Here is a 23,338-nt window from a genome sequence, read left to right on the forward strand (position 1 = left end):
CGATTTAAGACACACTCACAATAAAATAAGTTGTGTCATGAACTCACTTAGGTTTGGAGATTCGTCACAAACCTCCAGCGTGACGTGTTGTTATGTATGGTTTTAAGAATATTCAACTAAGGACATCAAAGCAAACTTTAGTTTTTAGCATCAAACTATTAGACATTATGGGTGGCCTGGCTGGCCCCTGACCTCCTGCCGGCACCCTGCCAGGATGAGACTGAACATCCCAGGAAACTGCGTTGGTGCTCTGACTTGGGGGGCCTTGGATCAGTGTCCTCGGGGGCAACACGAGCGAACTATCTCAGCAACCCCCCCCCCTAAAATTAATTCTCATTCTACCACCTGCATGGGACCGGATTAAGGTAAGAATCACTTTCCATTTACAGAGGACTTTGAACATGTTTAATAAACATTTACTTAGAGCTGTACTGCATTTCCCATTATATTGTAAAAAAGGTAGTGCGGGTTTGCTTGTGTTACCCAGTGCAATGCAGTTTAATTATTCGCCTGTGTGTTCTATTTTTGAAGCATTTTTATAATGCCATGGTTCCTGGATAGCTTCTAGGCGCCTGGCTATGCTCGCATAGGTAAGAAAAGCAATGGATGCCCTCAGTCTGCGAATGCTCTGGGTTTTTGTGGTCTCCAGCCTTACCCTTCCACTCTCAAATTGTATTCATTTTCCCCCACGGTCGGACTGGACCATAAAATTGTCTTGGGCACTAATGAAAAAGTGGCCCAAAGTTGCAAATGGCAATTCATTCTTTTGACACTGTTTACCCAAGGGGGAGGTATTTTTATAAAACGGGACAAAAATTGTGCATTTTAATGAATATTTATTCAGCAACACTGGTCAAAACTACTATCCGCATAGTTAAGTAACTCATAAAATTGGCCCATATTGGCCCAAAAAGTGTCTCACTCCTGCAGAAGTGGAAACACGCAGCTTCTGGGCGCTATCCTCTGAACTCATACTACTGCAGTGCAGTGCAGTGCAGTACAATATGCTTGGGTCGGGAGAGAGGGACAACACTGAACCGTCCTTCTCTCGCGACCCAGCACCTGGCCCTGTGTGACCTCACGCCCGCACCAAAACCAAATAAAAAATGCTCAGGTGACCATGCTCTTGTGAGCTTCATTAGTGCGGCACCGACAGCTAGAGCGGAAGTGAAACTTCATTAACAGCCGTGTTTCTAACTGTGAGACAGTTTGCGCTGAATGTGATCGCGTCTAGGGATTCCTAAAGGGCAGTCCGTGGGCACCGAGGTTTATTGGGAAGGCATCTGCTGTAGCGCTTCACAGCACAGGGTGGGCGGAACCAGGACAGAGGCGCTGTATCTTCTGGTGACGTTGGTCCTATCCATGCCTTGATTGTGTTGGAGGTCACACCTATACTCGCATGACACGTTATTGGCGGGAATAACACCATTCAATTACAATAAGTGAAAGAGAAATTAATGCTACAGGACACTCTAGGGATCATTATGAGTTTGGTGGTCACATTGGTGGTGCTAATACCACAAAGCTGAAATACCATTACCACCTGTGGTAACAGTGGTGCCTCTGTTTTATTATGAGATTACCGTTATTCTCCATTCCGTACTCCTAAAGGACATTAAGGGGAATAGAGATATTACCAGTGGTAGTAAACTCACCATCATCCTGTGTCTGTAGGTGATACTATCATGTACATGCATGCGTTTTTCCTCATAATCAGGTGTACTTAAAAATCAGATGAAGGTGCCCGCCGCACCACCTTTATTTTCAGTTACCGCCGAGCTCGCAATGCATGAATGTGTGCCCCATGTGTGTCGATGAGAGCTAAGACTCTAATTGCATAGGTCGAATGAGGTCATGCGAAAGTGGAAGTTCATGATTGAAACTACTAGGGTAGGACAAAGAGACCCCATGCAAGCTACCCACTCGCAGACTATACCTACACTAAGGAGAGACAGCCTCACACCAAGGCAAGCACACCACACTCCACACTTACACTCATGCCCACACACCAGTTAGGGCCCAATATACTGTAACCTCTTAAGCACATGAACTAATCCTTCCCAATGAGACAATCCGAACCAACCACAAAAACAAGGTTTCCAGAATATGGTTACAACCATCTGACCCAGCCACATTCCCTCCTGGTACACCTTTCAATATCCCAGTGGCCTCCATCCCTGTGAACCCAAATCCCTCTGAGCAACACCCCTCTCCTGCCCACCAACCATCTGACCCAGCCACATTCCCTCCTGGTACACCTTTCAATATCCCAGTGGCCTCCATCCCAGTGCACAACACCCCTCTCCTGCCCACCAACCTTCTGACCCTGCCACATTCCCTCCTGCTATACCTTTCAATATGGTCAGGAGAGAGGGACGGCACTGAACCGTCCCTCTCTCCCGACCCACTAGTCATCTGGCCTGGCTGGCCCCCGCCCTCCCGCCCACACCATGCACATGCACTGCACTACTGCAGTGCAGTGCAGTACAATATGCTCGGGACGGGAGTGAGGGACAGCATTGAACCGTCCTTCTCTCCCGACCCAGCACTTGGCCTGGCCCTGTTCTAACACAGATTCATCTAACGGGGAACCAATGAGCGGTTCTCCAGTGGCATTCTTTAGACTTCTCTGTCTCGGGAGGATAGTCTCAGGGGCAACGTGCTCGCCGTGGAAGCAAGACGTCATGGAGCACCACAGGTTTGATCCCCGGGTTCGCGCTTAGAAACCTCTGGGTATTAAGCGCGTTATAAATAACCTATCATATCAAATTAGCCTTACCTTTTTTATTTTTCCTCAGTTTAATTAGATTACTATACATGAACGCATAATTAGATTTAGGCTTACAAGGTGCGGCATTTGTTCGGTTTTTTTTGGTCTCAGCATTTTCTTTATGGTGTACCATTTTCAATCCAGATGTGCTGGTGCTGCGTTCACATCCTACTTTCCGCCCAATGTTCATACTTTTGTGTATTAGCAGTGCCTGTATATCAATTTTTTATTCTAACCGTGCACATTTTGCCAAGAGATCTGTCAGCAGGTTCTCAAAGGCATTCAACATCATACTAGATGTCATAGTGCTATCGCCAATACTTTCATTCTTACATATACTCGGGTCAGGCAAAGCCTTTGACAGTGGAAGCGCATTAGGTGCAGAATTGTGCATGCCTGCACCCCATGACAGACCACCAGAAATAAACCCATCTTTCAAGCCACTGAGAACGCTAGGAGCGTTCATTGACCCTTGTGGGAACATCACATCCACTGCTAATGGGGACTTTTTTTATATCAACTAGAGGAGTGGAGGACTCACAAAAGGATTGGGACATGTTCTGCCCAGGAAACTGTACTCCGTCGTCCTCCAACTCACATATGGGAAGATCTAATTTTAAGTTTACACACTGACTATTTATAATAGTCCTATGTACTTGGGATATAGCGCTTAGGCTATTCCCTTCCAACTTACATGGTGGATACACTGTGATCACCTCAGTTATGCAATTACTATTGCTGGATCTCTCATAAATAACGGAAGGTGCAAGGCCAGTAGACCCCACAGAAACAACTGACCTCGTAATTCAAGGAAGTGTTAGTTATCAGGGCATTTGTTACCTTTTGACTACACAACATTTGGTGCCCCTCGCCACAAATGACATCATCTAACAATTTTGAACTTACACAACCAAGATCAGAAGTGAGTTTGCCTTGATTTCCACATATTATACTGCACTGCACTGCAGTAGTGCAGTGCAGTCAGGGCTCAAGTCGAGGGTACACGCGGGGGGACGGAGTCCACCCACTTTTTTCAGTGGGTGGACTCAGTCCCCCCAGTTAAAATGAGAAACATTGAATGTGCTCTTTTAGTTTATGAATTAAAGCCAACCTCACGGATCGAGCCACAGTCGTCAGGTTTGCAGGCCTGACACTTGCCCACTGCACTATATAACCTGATGAAAAATAACAAACAACTAAAGGTGAAAATGCCCATTTTCGGTACTGCAATTTTCAGGGAAAACATTTGTTTTGGTTCTCGGAGTTTAAAACATGCACACCTTTTAATGTTTTTAAAAACACTATTCGAAGAAAATATCCTCTCTTGGTTTTGTGTGGGTGTTGATTTTATGAAGGGCAAATGCCATTTGTCTTGTGCAATTTGGGTGGTGGTTATGCAAAGGCAGTTTAATGAAATGTGCATATTTCACCTTGATATGCTCATTTCTGGCAACGTCACATCCCATTGCGTTTCTTGATGAGTCCCCCCACTTATATTTTTAGGACTTGACCCCTGACTGCAGTGCATGTGCATGGTGCGGGCGGGAGGTCGGGGGCCAGCCAGGCAGATGACTAGTGGGTCGGGAGAGACGGTCCAGTGCCGTCCCTCTCTCCCGACCTGAGCGGGCTGCACCAAAACAAAATAAAAAATGCTCAGGTCGGAAGAGAGGGACGGCACTGAACCGTCCCTCCGAGTCCCGACCCACTAGTCATCTGTCTAGCTGGCCCCCGACCTCCCGCGACCCGCCCGCACCATGCACATGCACTGCACTGCAGTGCAGTGCATGCAGTAATATGCTCGGGTCGGGAGAGAGGGACAGCACTGAACCGTCCTTATCTCCCGACCCAGCACCTGGCCTGGCCCTGCTGTGACCTCCCGCCCACACCGAAATAAAATATGCTCAGGTCGGAGAGAGGGGCGGTTGGCACAGAACCAACCGTCCCTCTCTCCCGACCCACTATACACTCGCCTCCATCTGCCCCCCCCTTTACCTACCTGGCAGCGCAATCTGCAGGAGGTAATGAAATTCTAGGCCTGCTGCCTGGCGAAGTCCATCTCCGACAGAGGCTGCTGGTCACTGGCCCACGCCTGCGCATAGTGAGGGGCACGTGCAGAAATGAAAGGCACTGCATCTCAATGCGCAGGCGTGGGCCAAGGCTCTGCCATCAGCCTACTGTTTGCAGCCTGCATCAGACAGTGCAGTGCTGCCACCGTTCCTATACTTTTACTTTAAAAAGGAACGCTCCGGAGCGGTTTCTTTTTAAAATAAAAGTATAGGAATGGTAATGAAGAAAAAAAAAAAGTAGAGGAGCACCGCTCCCATCCGCTCCCGCTCACTTCGATCACTGGTCCTCCCCCTCCTCAAAAAGCCCAACATAGACCCTAACACCCCTAAGAATCACAGACCCATCACCACGGTCCCTTTCCTCCTCAAAATACTAGACAGAGTCACCTACTTCCAAATACAACAACATTTGGAAGACAATAACCTCTTAGGCCTGCGACAATCCGGCTTTGGACCCAGGCACGGGACCGAAACTGCCCTCCTGGATCTAAAAATCCAAATGGATGAAGCCAAAGACAAGGGCAACATGGCCATCCTGCTCCTGTTAGATCTCTCTGCGGCCTTTGACCTGGTTGACCACCAGATCCTTACACAACACCTTTCCTCGGCTGCCGCATTCTCACAGAATGCCACCAATTGGATTCAGTCATTTCTGTCTGACAGATCGACTAGGGTCTTCGCCCCCTCATCTATTGGACTTATTGCCCTGTCGGATCACGCACCTGTTTCGTTGCAATTGTCCTTACAGTACTCTGATTAAATCACCGAGGTGGAGAATGAACTCTTATATACTGAAAAATGACCATATTAAGCAAGAGGTGGCAGAGGAAATTGACAACTTCATCCAAATTAATAGAACTGCCGATGTTCGAATATCAACAGTCTGGGAAGCACTGAAATGTTTTGTTAGGGGGGTGCTGATTTCTAAAACTGGCAAGGACAGAAAATTGAGAACTAAAGAAATTCAGAGACTCTCTTCTGAAGCGAAGCGCCTAGATGTTCTGTTTGCGGCAAGCAAAGATGAAAATACAAAAAATGAACTGCGAAAAACTAAATATGAACTAAATAAGCTCATTTCAAGCCAGGTTGAATATGCACTGTTTAGACAAAAGATTAACTATTTTGAGAATGGTGAGAAAGCGGGGAAGTTACTGGCACATCGGCTGAAGGTGGCTGACAGCGATCGCTTCATTGCCGCAATCAGAGGTCTTGATAACTCACTGGAGACACAACAAAAGTCTATTAACAATTCATTCCGTGGCTTCTATGAAAAACTTTACACCTCTGAACTATCCTGTGCAGATGGAGATATTGACAGCTTCCTTGATTCTCATGTTCTCTCTCGTCTGACGGCGGATGAGGCGGCAGGTTTGGAAGGGAAAGTGGAAATAGATGATGTTCAACATGCAATTTCAAGAATGTCAGTGGGTAAATCACCTGGCACGGATGGTCTCCCTATGAATTTTATAAAGCCCTCCCTGATTCCGCACTACAGCTTCTGTGTGATGTTCTTAATGATGCATTTGAGTCTGGTTCCTTACCAGATACAATGAGACATGCATTGATTACGGTGCTGAGAAAGAAAGGCAGATCTGCTACAAGGTGCGAGAATTATCGGCCGATCAGTCTGATCAACTGCGACTGCAAAATATTGGCCAAAATCCTGGCGGTTCGCCTGAATAAGACCATTTCAACTCTGGTGCATGAGAACCAGGTAGGTTTTGTCTCTGGTAGGGCAGTGGCGGATAACATGAGACGCCTGCTATTGACAATTGAGAAGGGCCATAGTCAACCAGTTGCCAGTGCGGTCATCTCCCTAGATGCGGAAAAGGCATTTGATCGTGTTGAATGGAACTTTTTGTTCGCATGCTTGGGGAAAATGAACTTTGGACACGATTTCCAGCGTTGGGTTAAACTGTTATACAATAATACCTCTGCAAGTGTGCTGACGAATGGACTTATCTCTGATCCATTTGAGCTTCATCGTGGTACAAGGCAGGGTTGCCCTCTTTCACCTCTCTTATTTATTTTGTCTATGGAACCACTTGCAGTGAGCTTGCGGGCAGATGTAAGTCTTCTACCTGTTATTGGTAATGGTCGGGATAATTTGGTTTGGTTGTATGCTGACGATTTGCTGATTGCCCTGCAAGACCCAGCTGTTGGTATTTCGTATTTAATGCAAGATATTCAATCATTTTCCTTGGGTCAGGATATAAGATTAATTGGAGCAAATCAGAGATCCTGCCTATCAATGGGTTATGTCAAAGACATACATGTGTTCAGTTTCAATTCAGGTGGTGTGCTGAAAAGTTGAAGTATCTTGGAATATGGATTGGAGCGGATATAGTGAAGTTGCCAGCCATTAATTTTTCTTGGATCCTTCCGATTCTTAGATCGGATTTGGTAAGGTGGAGTCTTTTGAAATTGTCGACCTGGGGCAGAATCAACTGTTTGAAAATGAACCTGGCACCTCGGATAAATTATTTGTTAAGCATGCTCCCCATTAAGATACCTGGAAACATCTTTAAAGAGATCAATAGGATTATGCAGAACTTTATTTGGAATGGGAAACCTCCGAGGCTCGCAATTTGGAAGCTTCAACTCCCATTGAAATTGGGTGGAATGAACTTGCCTAATTTCTCAGACTACCATTTGTCGTTTTCCACTCGTCATTTGTGCAGAGTTATTGACTCTGGAGATGTACAGTCTGAACATTCTGACCTCTTATCCTGGGAATGCAGCGCTGTTTCCCAATTGGACCCGAAAGCGTTGCTGACTACTCAGAAGAACAAATCAAAAAAAGTCAGCTCTCTTACTTCATTCTTGCGAGACTGCTGGTGTGAGCTCTCGAATCGTGTGAGTGCTGACCCATATTTACACCCAGATGCCTCCATATGGAATAATCCAGCCTTGAAATATCAGGGTAAACCTCTGTTTTGGGTTGAGTGGTTTGTGGCTGGCATCAAATATATTGGAGATTTGTTTGAGGGGGACAACTGGTTGACGTACGCTCAGCTTGGCCAGATGTATGACATGTCAGAATGCTCGTTTGCTGAATATAGGAAACTGAAGATTATTATTTCAGCTTGTGTTGAGATGCCACAATTGACTGGTCAGAGTCCTGCTTGGACAGCTCTATCTGTATGCTTGAGTGCCTCACACCCTGCTTCTACCATGTATGGAATTATAAAAGCTGCTCGGAAGGGTGATCCGAGATTGCCTGCAATTTGGGCGGAGGAATTGGGGGAAGATGTTAACTTCAGATGTTGGCGGAGGTGCTGTGAAAACACTCGTTTGGTAAGTTTGGATTGGTCCCTCAGAGCTTCCCAAACTAAGCTGTTGTTCAGGGCCTATTGGACGCCGGAGAAACTATTCAGGAGACGACTTTTAGACAACAATCTTTGCTGGAAGTGTAAATGTTCGAGAGGATCTCTGAGTCATTTAATTTGGTCCTGTCCCAAGACGATGCAATTCTGGGATATGGTTCGGGAGAGGTTGAGTCTGGTCTTAGATGTCACAATCCCCATGAATGCTTCATTACTGGTTTTGGGTGATGACTCTTCTCTGGAGGAAATTGACTTTGGTAAGAGAGTTTGGTTGCTTTGTGCATGCATGGTTGCTAAAAAATTCATATTGAGGTCATGGAAATCAAGTACTTCATTTAACATTGATGACTGGGTGGAGGAGCTACTTACTGTTTCAACATATGAAAAAGCCATTTACAAACTCACTGGTGACATTGAAAAATTTTGGGACATTTGGAGCTGCTTTCTTGATGCATATGGATAAACCTGATCTTTGACCTGGGGTATTATGTACTTACCCTTGAACACTCATAATCTGTATAATATCTATAGTTTGTGTGATGGTTTTTGTAATGCCCTTTTGTCTGAGGTATAGTATTTTGCATTGAAATTTTTGGTTTATGTCTTCTACTCCTACGCTCTTATTCTCTTTCTTCCTTTTCTTTTTCTTTTTCTTCTTTTCCTTTCTTCCTTCTTGTTCTATTTTTGATGGTTATATGTTTGGATTGTTTATGGCGAATTGATTACTTTGCTTTCACTTGGTTGATATGGGTGTATCTCATGGACTGCTGTTCATTTATTTATGTTTGCTTAATGTGAAAATAAAAATTTGAATTAAAAAAAAAAAATGTGCTCTTAACCTCCCGCGCAAGGCACACATCTCCACGGCTAGCAAAGATGTCCACTGGCTCCCAATACGAGACAGAATCAAGCTACGAACTCTTGTCATTACACACAAGTGCCTCTCCCTGACTGCCCCGCGATACCTATCCGACAAATTCGCTAGACACAGCACTTCTAGACCCACCATAACTCCCTACTTGCACCAACTCAGGGTCCCTAAATTCAACCTAAAAACAGCAGGAGGTTCCAGTCTCCTGGTTCTTGCAGCTCAATGTTGGAACACCCTCCCTCTTGCAATCAGATCGGAAGCCGCCTTTTGGCCATTCAGAGCAATGGTGAAATCATGGCTCTCTGCCTAAACACGGTGCTACTTACTCACGCATCCTAGGTCTTAACTATACCCTGAAACGGATCACCATGTAACCCGATCCGCTATTTTCTATTGTATTTTTTGCATATTTTTTACTTCACCATTTGTCTGCACCATTGAATGTATGTACTTTTCCAGCTGTGCGCAACGATATGTAACTATGTTGTCCATATGATTATGCGCCCAGCTACCTGAGGGTTCGGTCACGCTCTATAAATAAACTAACTAAACTAAACTAATACTAACGAGTGGTTTCAAAGCGCAGGATCTGAATTTGAACCTGTGTTGCGCTGTGTTGTCTTGCTTGCAAGACAAACAAGTTGTCCCTGAGCTATTCTTCCTCCCTTACTATATAAATGTTATAGATGGAGGAGAGTGAGAGAACGTGGGGAATAATGTTCTCATGCACATGTTGAACTATTTATTTTCAAGTATGAGCCCGTTAGAAATAAAAACATGTTTTGTTCTCTTCTCTTTCGCAATCCAGAAGGGCTGCATGAAATAGTAAAACGTAACTTTTCTATTTATTGCTGGAGTTCGGTGGCCCATGCTAAAAACAGAGAAAGAAAAATTTAACATTTCTAACGTGGAAATATGTTTTCCATTGCAAGGCCAGTTGGCCCACTCACTTTAGACATGAATAGAAATGATTCTCAGATAAGGGGCAACTTCAGCAGCCATTATTAGGTATGTGATATGAATAATTATGCCGAATGGAGAAGAGGGGCGGATTACGCGACTTCCCACGGCCCTAAGGGTACTGCGGGTGGGGCTTGAAGTTTGTACTAGTCTGGCACATTCTTGGGTGACCTGGGAATATTCTCGTCTCTCTCAGATTTCACTAATGAGTACTCTTTATGGTTAGAGCAGAGTCTGCTCAGCAGCCTTGCAAAGTCATGTCGCTGGCATCATCAGCACAGTGGATAGCAGATGTGTTCCATGGGATCATATATGGTTTGATCAGACCCGACTTACAACATTATGTAGCATTTAGACACCTCTGATGCCTGCTCCCAACTCAGCCCTTGTTTGTCCAAATTAAAAAGACCTGTGCATATTACTGAATTATACTCCTTACTAATTCTATCAATCTCTTGCCCTTCAGTCCTAAAACCTACACATCGACTCTCTCCTACATCGTCATGCTGGCTGCTTTTGACTAGAGAAAGCATTGGGAACTAATGTACACACCCAGGATATCTGATCTATCATAAATTGAAATTCAGGACACATATACACACCGTTAGAATGTAAGGGACACAGAGATTGAGAACCCTCAGTAATTTATGATTCTCATTTAAGTTTTTTTGTTTTTTTTTTTACAGAAATGCAGCATTTGTGATTCAACGACATAAGCTTCTTCTATATTCGGTCCTAAGAATGATAGCATTGAGAATTGTTGCAATGGCCACTCAGGCGCAAATGAAAGTGTGCCGGAAAAGGAGCCTTCTGCAGGAGCTGCGAGAACAGCACTCCGTGGCATCCAAAGCAACACATTGTCCAGATGAAAACAAGTGGCAACTGCTCAAGGAGATGGTACGTTTTATCAGTGTTCTTCACTTTCCTGTCCATCAAATAACTGATCATCAAAGTAAATATAATAGTTCTTATTAATATGAAAACATCATACGTGATTATCATGATTAAATAACTCGCTCAGTCACATGTTGAATAGGTTAGTCGTCTACTGTTGCATACATCTAACATATGTTGTGAGCTTTACAGATAAGGAGGTGTATCAGCCACGTTTACTCCCTGAAATAGGTAAATACTCCCAAAAATTAAAAACAGCAAGTAAAAATACACCAAAAAATAGAAAACAGACATGCAGGAATCTGTGCCCCTGCTTTCACCCAAACAGATCCATGGATATGTTTTGGCCAGTAGTACCACAGGAAGAAACTTCAATTAATGTCTGCTTGGAAGAAGTAAACGTGTATCTTTTAATATGCAATTAAAATCATATTATAAAATCCTTTCAATTTTCCAGTTAAAATATTTGTACTTGCTTATAAAAACACTCCCATTGGGAAATGGACTTACATTTTTACTCCGCCAAAAAGATTTTTTCTCCCAACTTTAAAAAATAGGGAGTAGAATACTCCCACTTAAAAATCTTATCTGGAGCACTGTATGTTGTCAGTAGAAAATATCATTTTTTTTCTCAGCAATTTCCTTCATGAATTAAGTTCTCTGCTATTTTGACGCCAAACAAATGTCGCTGGGTGCTAGTCTGAAGGAAATACGACCAGCTACACAGTTCTTCAGTAATTTAATTATTTATGGGGTTTATACTGCAAACTTGTGGGGGTGCCGCTTCAAAGTGCCCTGGAAAACAAAACTGGACATCCGGTACAATATGAAGGTGCGACATCCCTACACAATGAGTAGGAAGCATTGAATGAGGTCACATGACCAAGTAGTCCTTCTTAGTTACTGTCTATACCATAGATAACAGCTGGGTTACATAGAGAGAGTGATGCTTTTGCTAAGGCACCGTTGATTACAGAAATTCTGGTGCTTGCAGGTTATTCGTATTACAAAAAATATTATACAAGTGATCATAGTAATAAGTCATATAACCTTTTGCAGGGCCAAGGCAGGCAAATTAGAGCTAATCAGGTAACGGCAGAACAGGACTACAGGGTGGAAGTGCTCGTCATTAGGTACACATGAGGTAGAGTCAAGTATGTGAGACACTGGGGGCAGGGGAGGTTATTTGATTAAGGTACACAGGCATATCTGTGTTAGATCTTCTGCACATGGGCCAGCATTTCAATTGTTCTGAACCTCTAAGCGTATAAGGGTATATTCTGTTTTCCTGGTTTTGGGGAGGATGTTCAGAATTGTTGACTTTGCCAGATCAGAAGATGGACACGGACTTGGATTTGCCATCTCAGTATTGATTTATTGAATGAAAAGTGCAAAACTCCTAACTTTGCTTCTGCTAAGGGTGTTCCCTACCTAATTAAAGTAACTAATGTGCACATCTTTCGTCAGTGATACTTCCTGAGGTATAGGAAACAGGGCTTTCTCCAATATCCCTTGGGCAATCTTTTCCCCCTCCTTTACTGTGTATGGATTATTCCTGTGATTATGTAATAGGATTTTAACATCACCATGATAATCGGGATCAATGATTCCAACCAACACGTCTAACCATGTCTCCAGGCTACTTCTTATTTTGATGCTAACCTTATGTAAACTCCCTTTTAATAATAAGCCAGTGGGGGTTAGACGCCTTGCGCCGGCCAGTTTTATTTCAGAGTTACTCTGTAAATCAAAGCTAATAGACTCTACTGTAGCTACTGTGGGTGCCTGGCCCGTGGTACTTCATTTGGTACACTGTAGGGTCCCACAACTGTTATTGGTTGATCCATATGTGGTGGGTCAAAAGATGGACACAGACTCATATTTGCCATCTCAGTATTGATTTATTAAATGAAAAGTGCAAACCTCCTAACTGTCCCTCTATTAAGGGTGTTCCCTACCTAATCAAACTAACTATGGTGCTCGTCAGTCCAAAACTACCCTACTCTGACCCCACCACTATTAAATTACCACAAATCACAGGAGAGTGACTCCCTTCTCCTATGAGCTGGTTCTTCACCACGTTCAGTTCAATAGCTGGTCTTTAAGTAGTTCTTCCTCACTACTTTTATCAAGTGCCACAGCTCTGAGACTGGAACTTTACAGGTTGCAAGTATTCTTTCTTTTTGACTACTCCTCTCATTTTTATACTCTTCTTGTCTTATCCCTTGGTTCTTTATTCTTGTCTCGCCATTCAGACTTAGGGCCTTATCACGACTTTGGCGGTGACCCTTAAATCCAGGGGTAGCGCTATTACCGCTGGATTTAAGGGTCCGCCAAAGCAGGACTTCGGCGGATTTCTCCCCAGCTCTGAGCTGGGGGGAAATCCGCTGAAAATTTGCGCTATTACCGCTGGCGGGAAATCCGCCGGCAGTATTAGCGCGGAATTTCCCCATTGAGCCCAATGGGGAATGGGCATTCCCGAATGGGCTCAATGGGGAATGGGGATTGACATTACCACCGAACTCGTGATCCGTTACCGCCCAAGTCGTGATAAGGCCCTTAAAGGTTAGTTTAATTCAGTGACCACCCTTTCCCTTTACTTGGATGAACATGAATGTTCCAGTAATGATTTTCACTCTCTTTATTTATTCTTGATACTCTGTCTTGACTGGGACGAGTATGAGCATTCCAGTAATTATTCTTATTCTCTTCATTTATTTTCGACACTTCAACTTGACTGGGTGAGTACAAGCGTTCCATTAACAAACCTTACTTTCTTCACATACTCTTAATACTGTATTTTGACTGACACAAGTCTGAGTATCGCAGTAATGACTCTCGTTCTTCTTGCACACTCTTGATGTCTTTTTTTTTTTTTACAGGGACAAGTGTAAATCTTCCAACTATTAACTTCAGTCCCCCTCCCGGATCTCCCACGTTCCTCATTACGCGAGCTCTGGGGGGAATGTCACCAGGTGGTACGACAGGGTGGGACCCTCTGAATCACTTGTAGACTGGCTCTTTGGGCTCCCTCTCGTTTCTCTCTTCAGTTTGTACTTTTCTGTCTTGTTGAAAGTGATGTCGGTGTAGTTTGTAGACCGACTAGCCCATCACAGCCTGTTCATGGTCACACCACCACTCATTCATCATTTGCGGTAGGGACGCCTTGTGTCCAGGAGGATCTGTGAGTCTGGAGGACATCAAGCGTGGAAGAGAAGTGGCGGCTGCTCCTGACAGGGATGCGTGGGAAGGAGCTAGGCATCCCTATCTAGTCTGCCATTCCTGGACAGACCAAGGAACTGGAAGAGTGGAGGTCCATGTGGAAGTGCTAACCGGACCGCGTGGCTGTGGCAAAACATGCAACCTGCCATGAGAGAAGCTCTGCGGAGCAGCTGCAGATGCTGCTGAAGCAGTACAAGAATGCGAGTATCCGAACAAGACGTTGGAGAAGAATGCGACCATTGAATAAGAACCAGAAGAGTCCCAGAACGTACATGGTCTGTCGGGAACAAGAAAAGAGGCAAGAGGAAGCTCACACCTTGTGGCCTGAGACCCAGATATATCCAAGGAGAATAGCTTAAGCAATTGGACATACCTAGCAGGAGAGTGAACCAGGTATATAAGGAACAAATTATAGAGGTGAAAATGGGGCTGGGGACATGCAACCTGAGGAAGAGATCCTCACTAGCCACCCTGTTTGGGGCAGTACCTGGAAGGTGAGTGATGTTATGTTATGTAGACATGCACATATACTGAATATAGGGGAAGGGAGTCATTCCCCCCGGAGAGAATAAATAAGGAAATTTTGATGCAAAGCCAGCAATCCTTTGTTTTGAAGTATTGAATTCAGGGGAAGGGAGTCATTTCCCCTGGTGAGAGACTTGCAAACTGAATTGTGCAGTCCAGTCCAGGAGGAGAGAGCCATTCTCCTGGACCAAGAACATTGGTAAAACTTTAGTTTAGTCATAAGTGTAAGGGACGGAGGTACTGGCAGACCCATTAGCACTTTTAGTTGAGGCGGGATAACCCCTCATCGATATAGGGAAAGGTAGGTTTTCTCTTTATTTTGATCTTAAATAAAAGTCTATAGTAATCACTATGCCAAATGTGTTAGTCTCCTTCTTCTGCACCTTAGAGATTATATAGTACAAGTAGATGGAAAAAAGAGGGGTGTAGAAAACAAATACATGCCACATGCAGCGATTACAAAAGCTGTGCCTGAGTGGGAAAGGGATCCAAAGAAGAGAAGTAACAGCAAAGGCGATGTGAAAACTGGGGGATGGAGGTTGACAAAAGGTAATAGCAGAGTTAAATATTGGTTTGAGGTGGGAAAGAGTAGAGGCCGGGAGACCAAGAACCAGAGATGAGCAATAATCAAGTTCACAGAATACAAAGTAGGAATAGGGCTCTTAGAGCACTAAAGGGGAATAGAAGGGGATACTGTAGCATCAATAAACCAGGGTTGGGCGGGTTGAGCCTGTAAGGGCTGGCCGGTCTGAGCCCCGGTAGGCCAGATCAAAGCCAGACTTATTAATGCTGTTAGCACCCCATAGCTTACATTTACGATGTAAATGTTTTTTTATTTTTTATTAAAGAAATGAGTATGCGCATTTCATGCATGCCCTATTTCCAACTATTAAAAAAGTAGAAAGACTGTGAGTAGACTAAATAGTAATGGGAGTACGTTTTTACTGTTTCCACTGCCCGGCCTATGTCAGACAGACGAGGAGTACAAGGGCTGCAGAAGACAGTATTAAGAGGTAAGTCATGGGAGAGGGTGATGGTGAGGTGTGTGGACCCAGGAGGGTGGAGTGTGAGGGTGGAGTGTGAGGGAGAGGTTGGGGGCGGCAACATAAAGGAGGGATCCAAGCTGTTCAGGAACTGCCCTAGATGCGGTTTACAGAATGTTTTCAAGGAGAACGAGCATTCGAGATGTCTCTACTGCCTTCATGAGGACAAGACGCACATGGAGAAGGACTGTGCGTTCTGCAAGAACCTATCGGAACGGACCATGAGGGATCGTCGTTCCCGCCTCGCCAGCTGGCTGAAGAAGGGCCCAGCAGGTGAAAAGAAGAAAAGGTTTGAGCGGTCTTCTAAGTCCTGTGAGGGCGCCCTGGCGACGGGGGCCCAACGGAAAGGCTAAGCACTGTGAGTCTGCGGGCACCGGGAGCACCAAACGGTCAGGCTCTTCGGCTGCCAGGAACGGTGCACCTTCCCCGGCACCATCAACCACGAGCCAATGCTCTGGTTCGGGGAAGAGGAAATCCGAGAACCCGGGTAAGCTTCTGGAGAGGCCCCGTTCGATCTCGAAGGATTCAGCCGAGGGGGAGCGAGGCGGTGACCCTCCTCCCAAGATGAAGGCTTCAAGCGCACCCAAGGGGGTGAAGGCCTGATTCACCCGGCTAAGGCCTCTATCGAGGGAGTCGCGGCGACCCTGGTGAAGCCCTTGGAGGCTACACCAGTTGAGGCGACCTCAGGCCCAGAGTTTCCCTGCCACCGCGGAGGGAATCTTCTTTCCAGCCCATCGATGAGACCCCCGTGAAGACCCCGGTGGAAAAAGAGGGGGGGTGGCGGCCATTACGGACACGGATTCAGCCTCTGAGGAGGAGCTGGTTGAGGCTGTGAAGAGCGTCAATGAGAGGTTTGAGAAGGTACGATCCCACGGGAGAGATCCCGAAGAGGTGGTCGAAGATAGCGACGGTGGCGCCGACGAGGCCCCTGTAGAGGAGTGGCCAGCCCTCCCGTCGCAGCCATTGCCCGATCCTCAGGACAACTCAGCGGCCATTTTGATGGTGATCCAAACCTTATGCACGGAGATAAGGACGAGATTACCACGAACCCCGGCAGACGAGTCAGAGCCGGGCCCGTCGGGAAGTCCTCCGAACAAGCTGAGGAGAGTTCATCCCCCCCACCCTTCATGGCCTCGCGGCCCGTGGAGCCTTCATCCCCCTCTCCGGATCCCAGGGATGACACGACGACGGGGACGGATGACGACAGTGGTGACGACGGGATGGACCTTCCATCACCACCCCCTCGGACTTCCCCACCCGATGAAATTGGCTCTTTTCACGCCATGATAACCAGGGCGTCCGAGTTCATCCAGCTCTGCCCTGAGGAACAGAAGAAGGAAGGTTTCCTCTATCAACGGCGAGAGGCCAAGAGAAAGATGGTCCTTGTGGTACCGTTACTCGACGATATCTGGGACGAGGGACTTGCGGTCCTGAAGAACCCGTCCACGACGCCTGCCAAGAGGGACCAGTATGAGAAGAAGTACCGGGTCCCCGACGCCGCCCCCCTTGTGCCTCAGGGCTCAGCCGATGCCGGATTCGGTCGTCTCTGCGGCGCCCAAGAAGAAGGCGGCGGGGGTGACCGCTTCGACCTCCACTTCCCCACCTGACGGCGAGGGAAAGAAATTGGACGCCATGGGGCGACGGGTCATCTCGTCGGCGGCGACGACAATTATACCGGCCAACGCCTTAGCGATTGTGGCCCGTTACGACAGGGAGCTATGGTGCAAGATAGCTCCCCTACTGGACTTCCTACCAGACGACAAGAGGGCGGAGGCCCTACAGACACTGCAGGAAGGCTCAAGGCGACAGACTTCCGTCAGGACATGCAGACCAGGGTGTTGGACATGCCGGTCGACGGCAACAACTTGTTTGGGAAAATGGTGGATGAGTCGCTGCAGGCCATCAAGGCCGACACAGACGGCCCGACCTCTGGGAGTCCTTCAGCAATGACGGCCCTTTCGGAGCGCCAGAGGCAGACAGGGGGCCTCAAAGGGATCAGGCGGTGGTTCCTCTATGTACCGCTAGACGGCCCGCTCCTCGTCCCCGGAGGCCTACAGAGGTCGCGACAAACAAGGAGAATCTCGTTGTCACCAAGGAGGCCAAGACGCCAAGGCCGCCTCCAAGCAAGATTGAACCGGCCGTAGCGTCGGGCCCCCACCGAAGCATCCCGGTGGGAGGCCGGCTGGCAAAGTTTGTTGACTGTTGGGTGCTGGATGCCCTGGCCCACGGGCACACACTCGAATTCCAAAAGAAGTGTCCCGGCATTCCTCCCGTGGCCAGGAAGGAAAATCACGTCCCTCAACTGCTGTTGGAGGTAAAGGCGATACTCCAGAAAGGTGCCATCGAGCTTGTCCCCAAGAGGCTCCGGTGCTCTGGAGTATACTCAAGATACTTCCCCCTTCAGAAATAAGACAGGCGGTTGGCGCCCCATCCTGGACCTACGTCGGTTGAACAAATACATCAAGGCACAGAAGTTCAGGATGGTCACTCTCCAGCACGTGCTGGGACAGCTGGAGGAGGGCGACTTCCTATCGTCGTTGGACTTGGAGGATGCTTACTTCCACATCCCCATCCTAAAAGGGCACCGAAAGTTCCTCAGGTTCGTAGTTCAAGGATGCCACTACCAATTCAGAGCTCTGCCATTCGGATTGAAGTTGGCGCCCAGGGTGTTCACCAAGTGCCTAGCACCAGTGGTGGCGCGGCTGCGCCTGCAGGGGATCCACATCTACCCCTACCTGGACGACTGGCTCATCATGAAAGGACAAGAGAACTTGCTGTCGAGCACACGTGAAGACCGTTCGCTTACTCACAAAGCTGGGTTTCTCCATCAACTACCCGAAATCCCATCTGGTTCCGTCACAGGCGGCACTGTTTCTGGGAGCGAAGCTCGATGCAGTGGAACGACTGGCATCTCCGTCGGAGGAAAGGACGAAGGCCATCTTAGGCAAAGTGCAGCGCCTGCTAGCCACGGACGTGGCCAGGGTGAGATCCATCAAGTCCCTCCTCGGAATGATGTCCTCATGCATCTACCTAGTGCGCCTGTGCAGGCTACGGATGCATTCTCTACAGGAGTTCCTCGACGCCCGCTGGTTGCAGGCGGTGGGCAGCTTCGAAGACAGGATCCCACTCGACGAGGTTTTCGTGGGGCACCCGTGCACACCTCACGACGGGCACAGACTTCCAGACCCCGGCACATCAGGAGAAGGTGATGACGGACGCATCCCTGGAGGGATGGGGTGCGCACACCGGAGATCTCTACGCAAGAGGCCTTTGGCTCCCGGAAGAGAGGTCTCTCCGCATCAACATCTTGGAGCTCCATGCCGTGTTTTGGGCGCTCAAGTCGTTCCTCCCGTCCCTCAAGGGCAATGTCGTGAGGATCTTCACCGACAACACCACCACGATGTTCTACATCCGGAAGCAGGGTGGCACCAGATCCCCAGCCCTATCCAAGGAGGCCCAGTGTTAGAACTGATATAATATTGTTTCGTCCTCATTGTATATGTTGGCGTATGCCCAGTCGCTTTGCGAGGAAATTCGTATTACAAGGTCGTGACCTTAAAGTGAATCAAGCCTCCATTTTAGGTTAAAGCCGCCATTTTAGTTTATTATACAAAGTCACCCTGTGGCCTAAAATGGCTGTCTAGTGTTCTCTTGTTCTTGCTTTAACCTCTGCAACCTCTGTAGGAGAGTTAATGTCCAAACCTGCCTTCAGGCTACATGTTAGGGTCATGTAGACCTTGTCCTTTGTTGACCTCGGGAGCAGGGGATTACTTGAATCACGGATGTTAACCTACAAGTATACGAGAACAGTAGCGCTATCTAATCACGATATTTGAAACATCTGTATGACCTATATTAAAGCAATGTGTAAAGAGTGTAAAGTTAAACCTAGAGAATAATAGTGTTTGTTAGCAAATATGTTGAAAAGTAAACCGCATGCACAAGATATGTAAATTAGGAATGAACCTGGCACGACCCTAGCCCAGTACATGATTAACTTGTAGGAGGCTGGACATCGTTATAACAAACTGTATAAATACGCTGATGTCGAGCTAGAAAATCCTGCTCACTGCTCACATTGAACCCTGCTGGTGGTCTCTGTGATGTATTGACGGCCAAATAGCTATTTGTGTACTTTGTTTTGTAACTATTCAGTTTTGTAATAAAGATTCTGGGAATCTTTACAAACCTGTGTCGGTGTATTTTCCTTTTGCATGGTGTAAAAGCCTTAATATTGTATTTTCTGATTCCACACCAGGATCTGTTGCACTGGGCCGTCGCCCAGGGGATGTTTCTGGTTCCCTTCCATCTGGCAGGAATAAAAAACACCATCGCTGACACGACTCACTCAGCAGGGAGCTGCGCTGGGAACTACGCCAGCATCAAGTGGATCGGCTCTTCCAATGATGGGGCAAACCCCAGATCGACCTGTTTGCGACAGCGATGAACTCCAAGTGCCAGAGGTTCGCCAGCAGGTTTCCCCAGCTGAGGAGCATGGGCGATGCTTTCTCGTTCCCCTGGGATGGCCTGTTCCTGTATGCATTTCCTCCGTTGCCGCATCAGCCAGCTCAAGAGGTCCCAGTGCAGGATGATCCTTATCGCACCGGCGTGGCCGAGACGGATCTGATTCCCGGACCTTCTGGACCTCTCAGCGTCACCACCAGTCAAGCTGTCGACGGACGCAGATCTTCTCTCCAGAGAGGGAGGCGCCATTCTTCATCATGACCCGGAGTCGCTGAACTTGCAGGCCTGGCTCCTGCAGCACTAGAGTGTGGAGGGTACGATATCCCGGCTGACTGCAGAGAGATTCTTGCAAAGGCCAGGGCGTCCTCAACTCTCAAGTGCTACGGACATAAGTGGAAGAGGTTCTCTGTCTGGTGCTGTGCACAGAAGATCAACCCTCGATGGATTACGGCACCTCAAGTGCTATCATACCTACTGTCGCTGGCCAAAGCTGGATTAGCTCATGCTTACATCAAGATACATCTGGCAGCGATCTCCCGTTACACCAGAACTACAGGACGGCCGTCCTTGTGGTCTCATCGACTGGTGAAGGAATTTATGAAGGGATTGTTCCGATCGTTCCAGCCGGTGAAGGCTCCAGCCCCGGCGTGGGAGCTCAACATGGTGTTGACCAGGCTCATGGGGCCGCCATTCGAGCCCTTGCATTTGGCTCCATTGCAGTTCCTGTCGTGGAAGACAGCGTTCCTTGTGGCCATCACCTCCGCACAACACGTGGGAGAGATTCAGGCCCTATCCTGCAAGCCTCCATACTTGACTTTTCACGATACGAGGGTGGTGTTCAGGACACACCCCTCTTTCATGCCCAAGGTGCTGTCGTACTTCCATCTTAACGAGCCCTTCGTGTTGCCAGTTTTCTTTCCGTCTTCGTCGGCGGCCGAGAGGACTTTGCACTCGCTGGATGTAGCTAGTGCGCTTAAGTTCTACGTCGACCGAACAAAAAGTTTTCGGAAGACATCACATATGTTTGTGAACTTTGGACCTGTGAACCAAGGGAAGGCTCTCTCGAAGGCGTCCATTTCCAGATAGCTCTTCGGCTGCATCATGCACTGTCATTGTTTGGCCAACCGACCGTTGCTCGGCCATCCGAGAGCCCATTCGACCAGAGCGATCGCTGCTACTACGGTGTTCTTGTCTGGACATCTGCAGGGCTGCTACGTGGAGGTCGACGCACACCTTCGCGAGATTCTACTGCATCGACCGGGATTCCAGGGAGGAGTCCAGAGTCGGCTAAGCAGTGCTGCGCAACCTGTTCGCCTGAAGGTGGGCCTGGTGAGGGGATAAGGGCTGCTTAATGTTGAGTTTATGTAATGCTTAATGTTGAGCCTTTTGCCACCTCCCGTGGTTGTGCATGTGTGTACTGCTATGTATTCTTATATTCATGAGCATTTGAATCCATGCCAGACCCCATGCTGGAGAAGGAACAAATTACTTAACTGTAACTGTTCTCCAGCATGGGTCTGGCATGGATTCACATGCGAACCCTCCCTCCTTCCCCTCTGCAGCTCTTCACTTGGTCATACTGCCACTTTACGTGCTCCAAATCTGAAGATGGCTGCCAGAGGGAGGGGCTTAGGTAGAGGGCAGTCATTGACTGGGGGCAGTATGACCCAGAGACCAGTGATTGGTTATTAGTAGAAAGACAGTTCAGAAATGAAACTGAAACTGGGCGCATATCTTTAGTTTACACAGACAGGTAAATGTTACAGACATAAAGTGGGTAATAGTACAGTGAAGTCAAATGTTTCAAAGGTAAGTACAGGCATGATAAATAAAACAAGGTTGTGTATGGATGGTTAGCATACCAATAAGTATCAGAGTAGCATACAAGTAATGCATAGATAGGAGGTCACAATAGTGTACATGGTTACATGAGAGTAGAGTGCAAAGGAGCAGTCTCAGTGGTTAATATACAAAATGTTGAAGAATTGACAAAACAGGAGTTTTACCAAAGGTACAGTTGCAGTGCAAGGTCGGCCTGAGCGGCAGTGGCATGGTGTCTTAAATGAGTTGAGCTGAAAGCCACAGTTTGGTTTTACTCTTAAAAGATTGAAAGGATGGTTCAGCTCTAATGGCATTGGGCACGGTATTCCATAATTTTGTGGCTAGGACCGGGAAGCTTATCCCACCCACTTTCAGGAGCTTGTATCTAAGAAGATTGTGGGCATGGGCAGCTCTGAGGTCGGGTAGCTGTGTGCAGGGTAAGTTGATTGGCCAGGTAAGGAGGGGCCTGGTACGCCAAACACTTGTGTGTGAGTGCAAGCATTTTCAGGGAGATTCTTTGCGCAACAGGGAGCCATCGTAAATTGCGTCTATGGTCAGAAATATGCTGATTTCTATGAATATTCAGGGCAGCTCTAATAGCATTATTCTGTGTGAAATGTAGTTTATTTAGATTGCTTTGGCTGGTCCCTAAATACAAGTGTCTACATTAGTCAATCTTAGACATTACAAGGGTTCTGACCAGAGTGGTACTAGGTGGTCAGAAAGGGTCTGCACGCTGTGATATGTTTGCAGGCATAAGCAGAAGCTGAACTGACAGCATTAGTTTGTCTAAACAGTGATAGTGAGGAATCAAGATAAACTCCTAAGGTTTTGGTATCCTTAGAGATCTTGATGGTGTTGCCATCAATGATGAATGACTTGAAGGAAGGGTCAAGTTTGCTGAGACGTTGATGGGATCCTAAGATGAAGAGTTCTGTCTAATCATGATTGAGGCAAAGTTTGTGTCAAGCCATCCAGGCCTGTATGACAGTGTAGATCTTGTTCAGAGATTTAGTGTCCACTAAATGGTCACCTGTGATAGGTATGAGTATCTGGTTGTCATCAGTGTAGTTGGTGTATGTGACACCCAGATAATCAAGGATATCGAAAAGAGATGTTCCTTGTGTGTGCGACTCTATAATCTCAGCATGGACGATTATAAGTAATTATAAGGGTGTTGAATGACAGAATATGATGTCTCATTACACTGATTTGCTAAGGATTTCAATCAGGCGATACACTCTGCTCTCGGCCTAGTGTACAGCGCAACGGAAAAACTTATTTGATATATAGATTCAATTATTTGAAAGATGTACCACTCGTATCACACCCCTTACTTAAAAATACCCCGGGTCATGCTGGACCAGGAATCAGGC

General features: G+C 47.0%; 1 protein-coding gene across 3 annotated transcripts in view; it reads left to right on the forward strand.

Moving 5' to 3' along the window:
• EVC (EvC ciliary complex subunit 1) overlaps positions 1-23,338 on the forward strand; it is a 946,714-nt gene that overhangs the window by 546,663 nt on the left and 376,713 nt on the right. For all 3 annotated transcript variants that reach the window (XM_069631973.1, XM_069631974.1, XM_069631975.1), the window contains one exon: positions 10,680-10,890. In XM_069631973.1, the coding sequence (XP_069488074.1) occupies positions 10,680-10,890 (211 nt within the window). The remainder of the gene's footprint in view (positions 1-10,679; positions 10,891-23,338) is intronic.

Source organism: Ambystoma mexicanum, chromosome 6q, assembly GCF_040938575.1.
Source record: "Ambystoma mexicanum isolate Mex_15411 chromosome 6q, UKY_AmexF1_1, whole genome shotgun sequence".
In the NCBI taxonomy this organism is placed as follows: Eukaryota; Metazoa; Chordata; class Amphibia; order Caudata; family Ambystomatidae; genus Ambystoma; species Ambystoma mexicanum.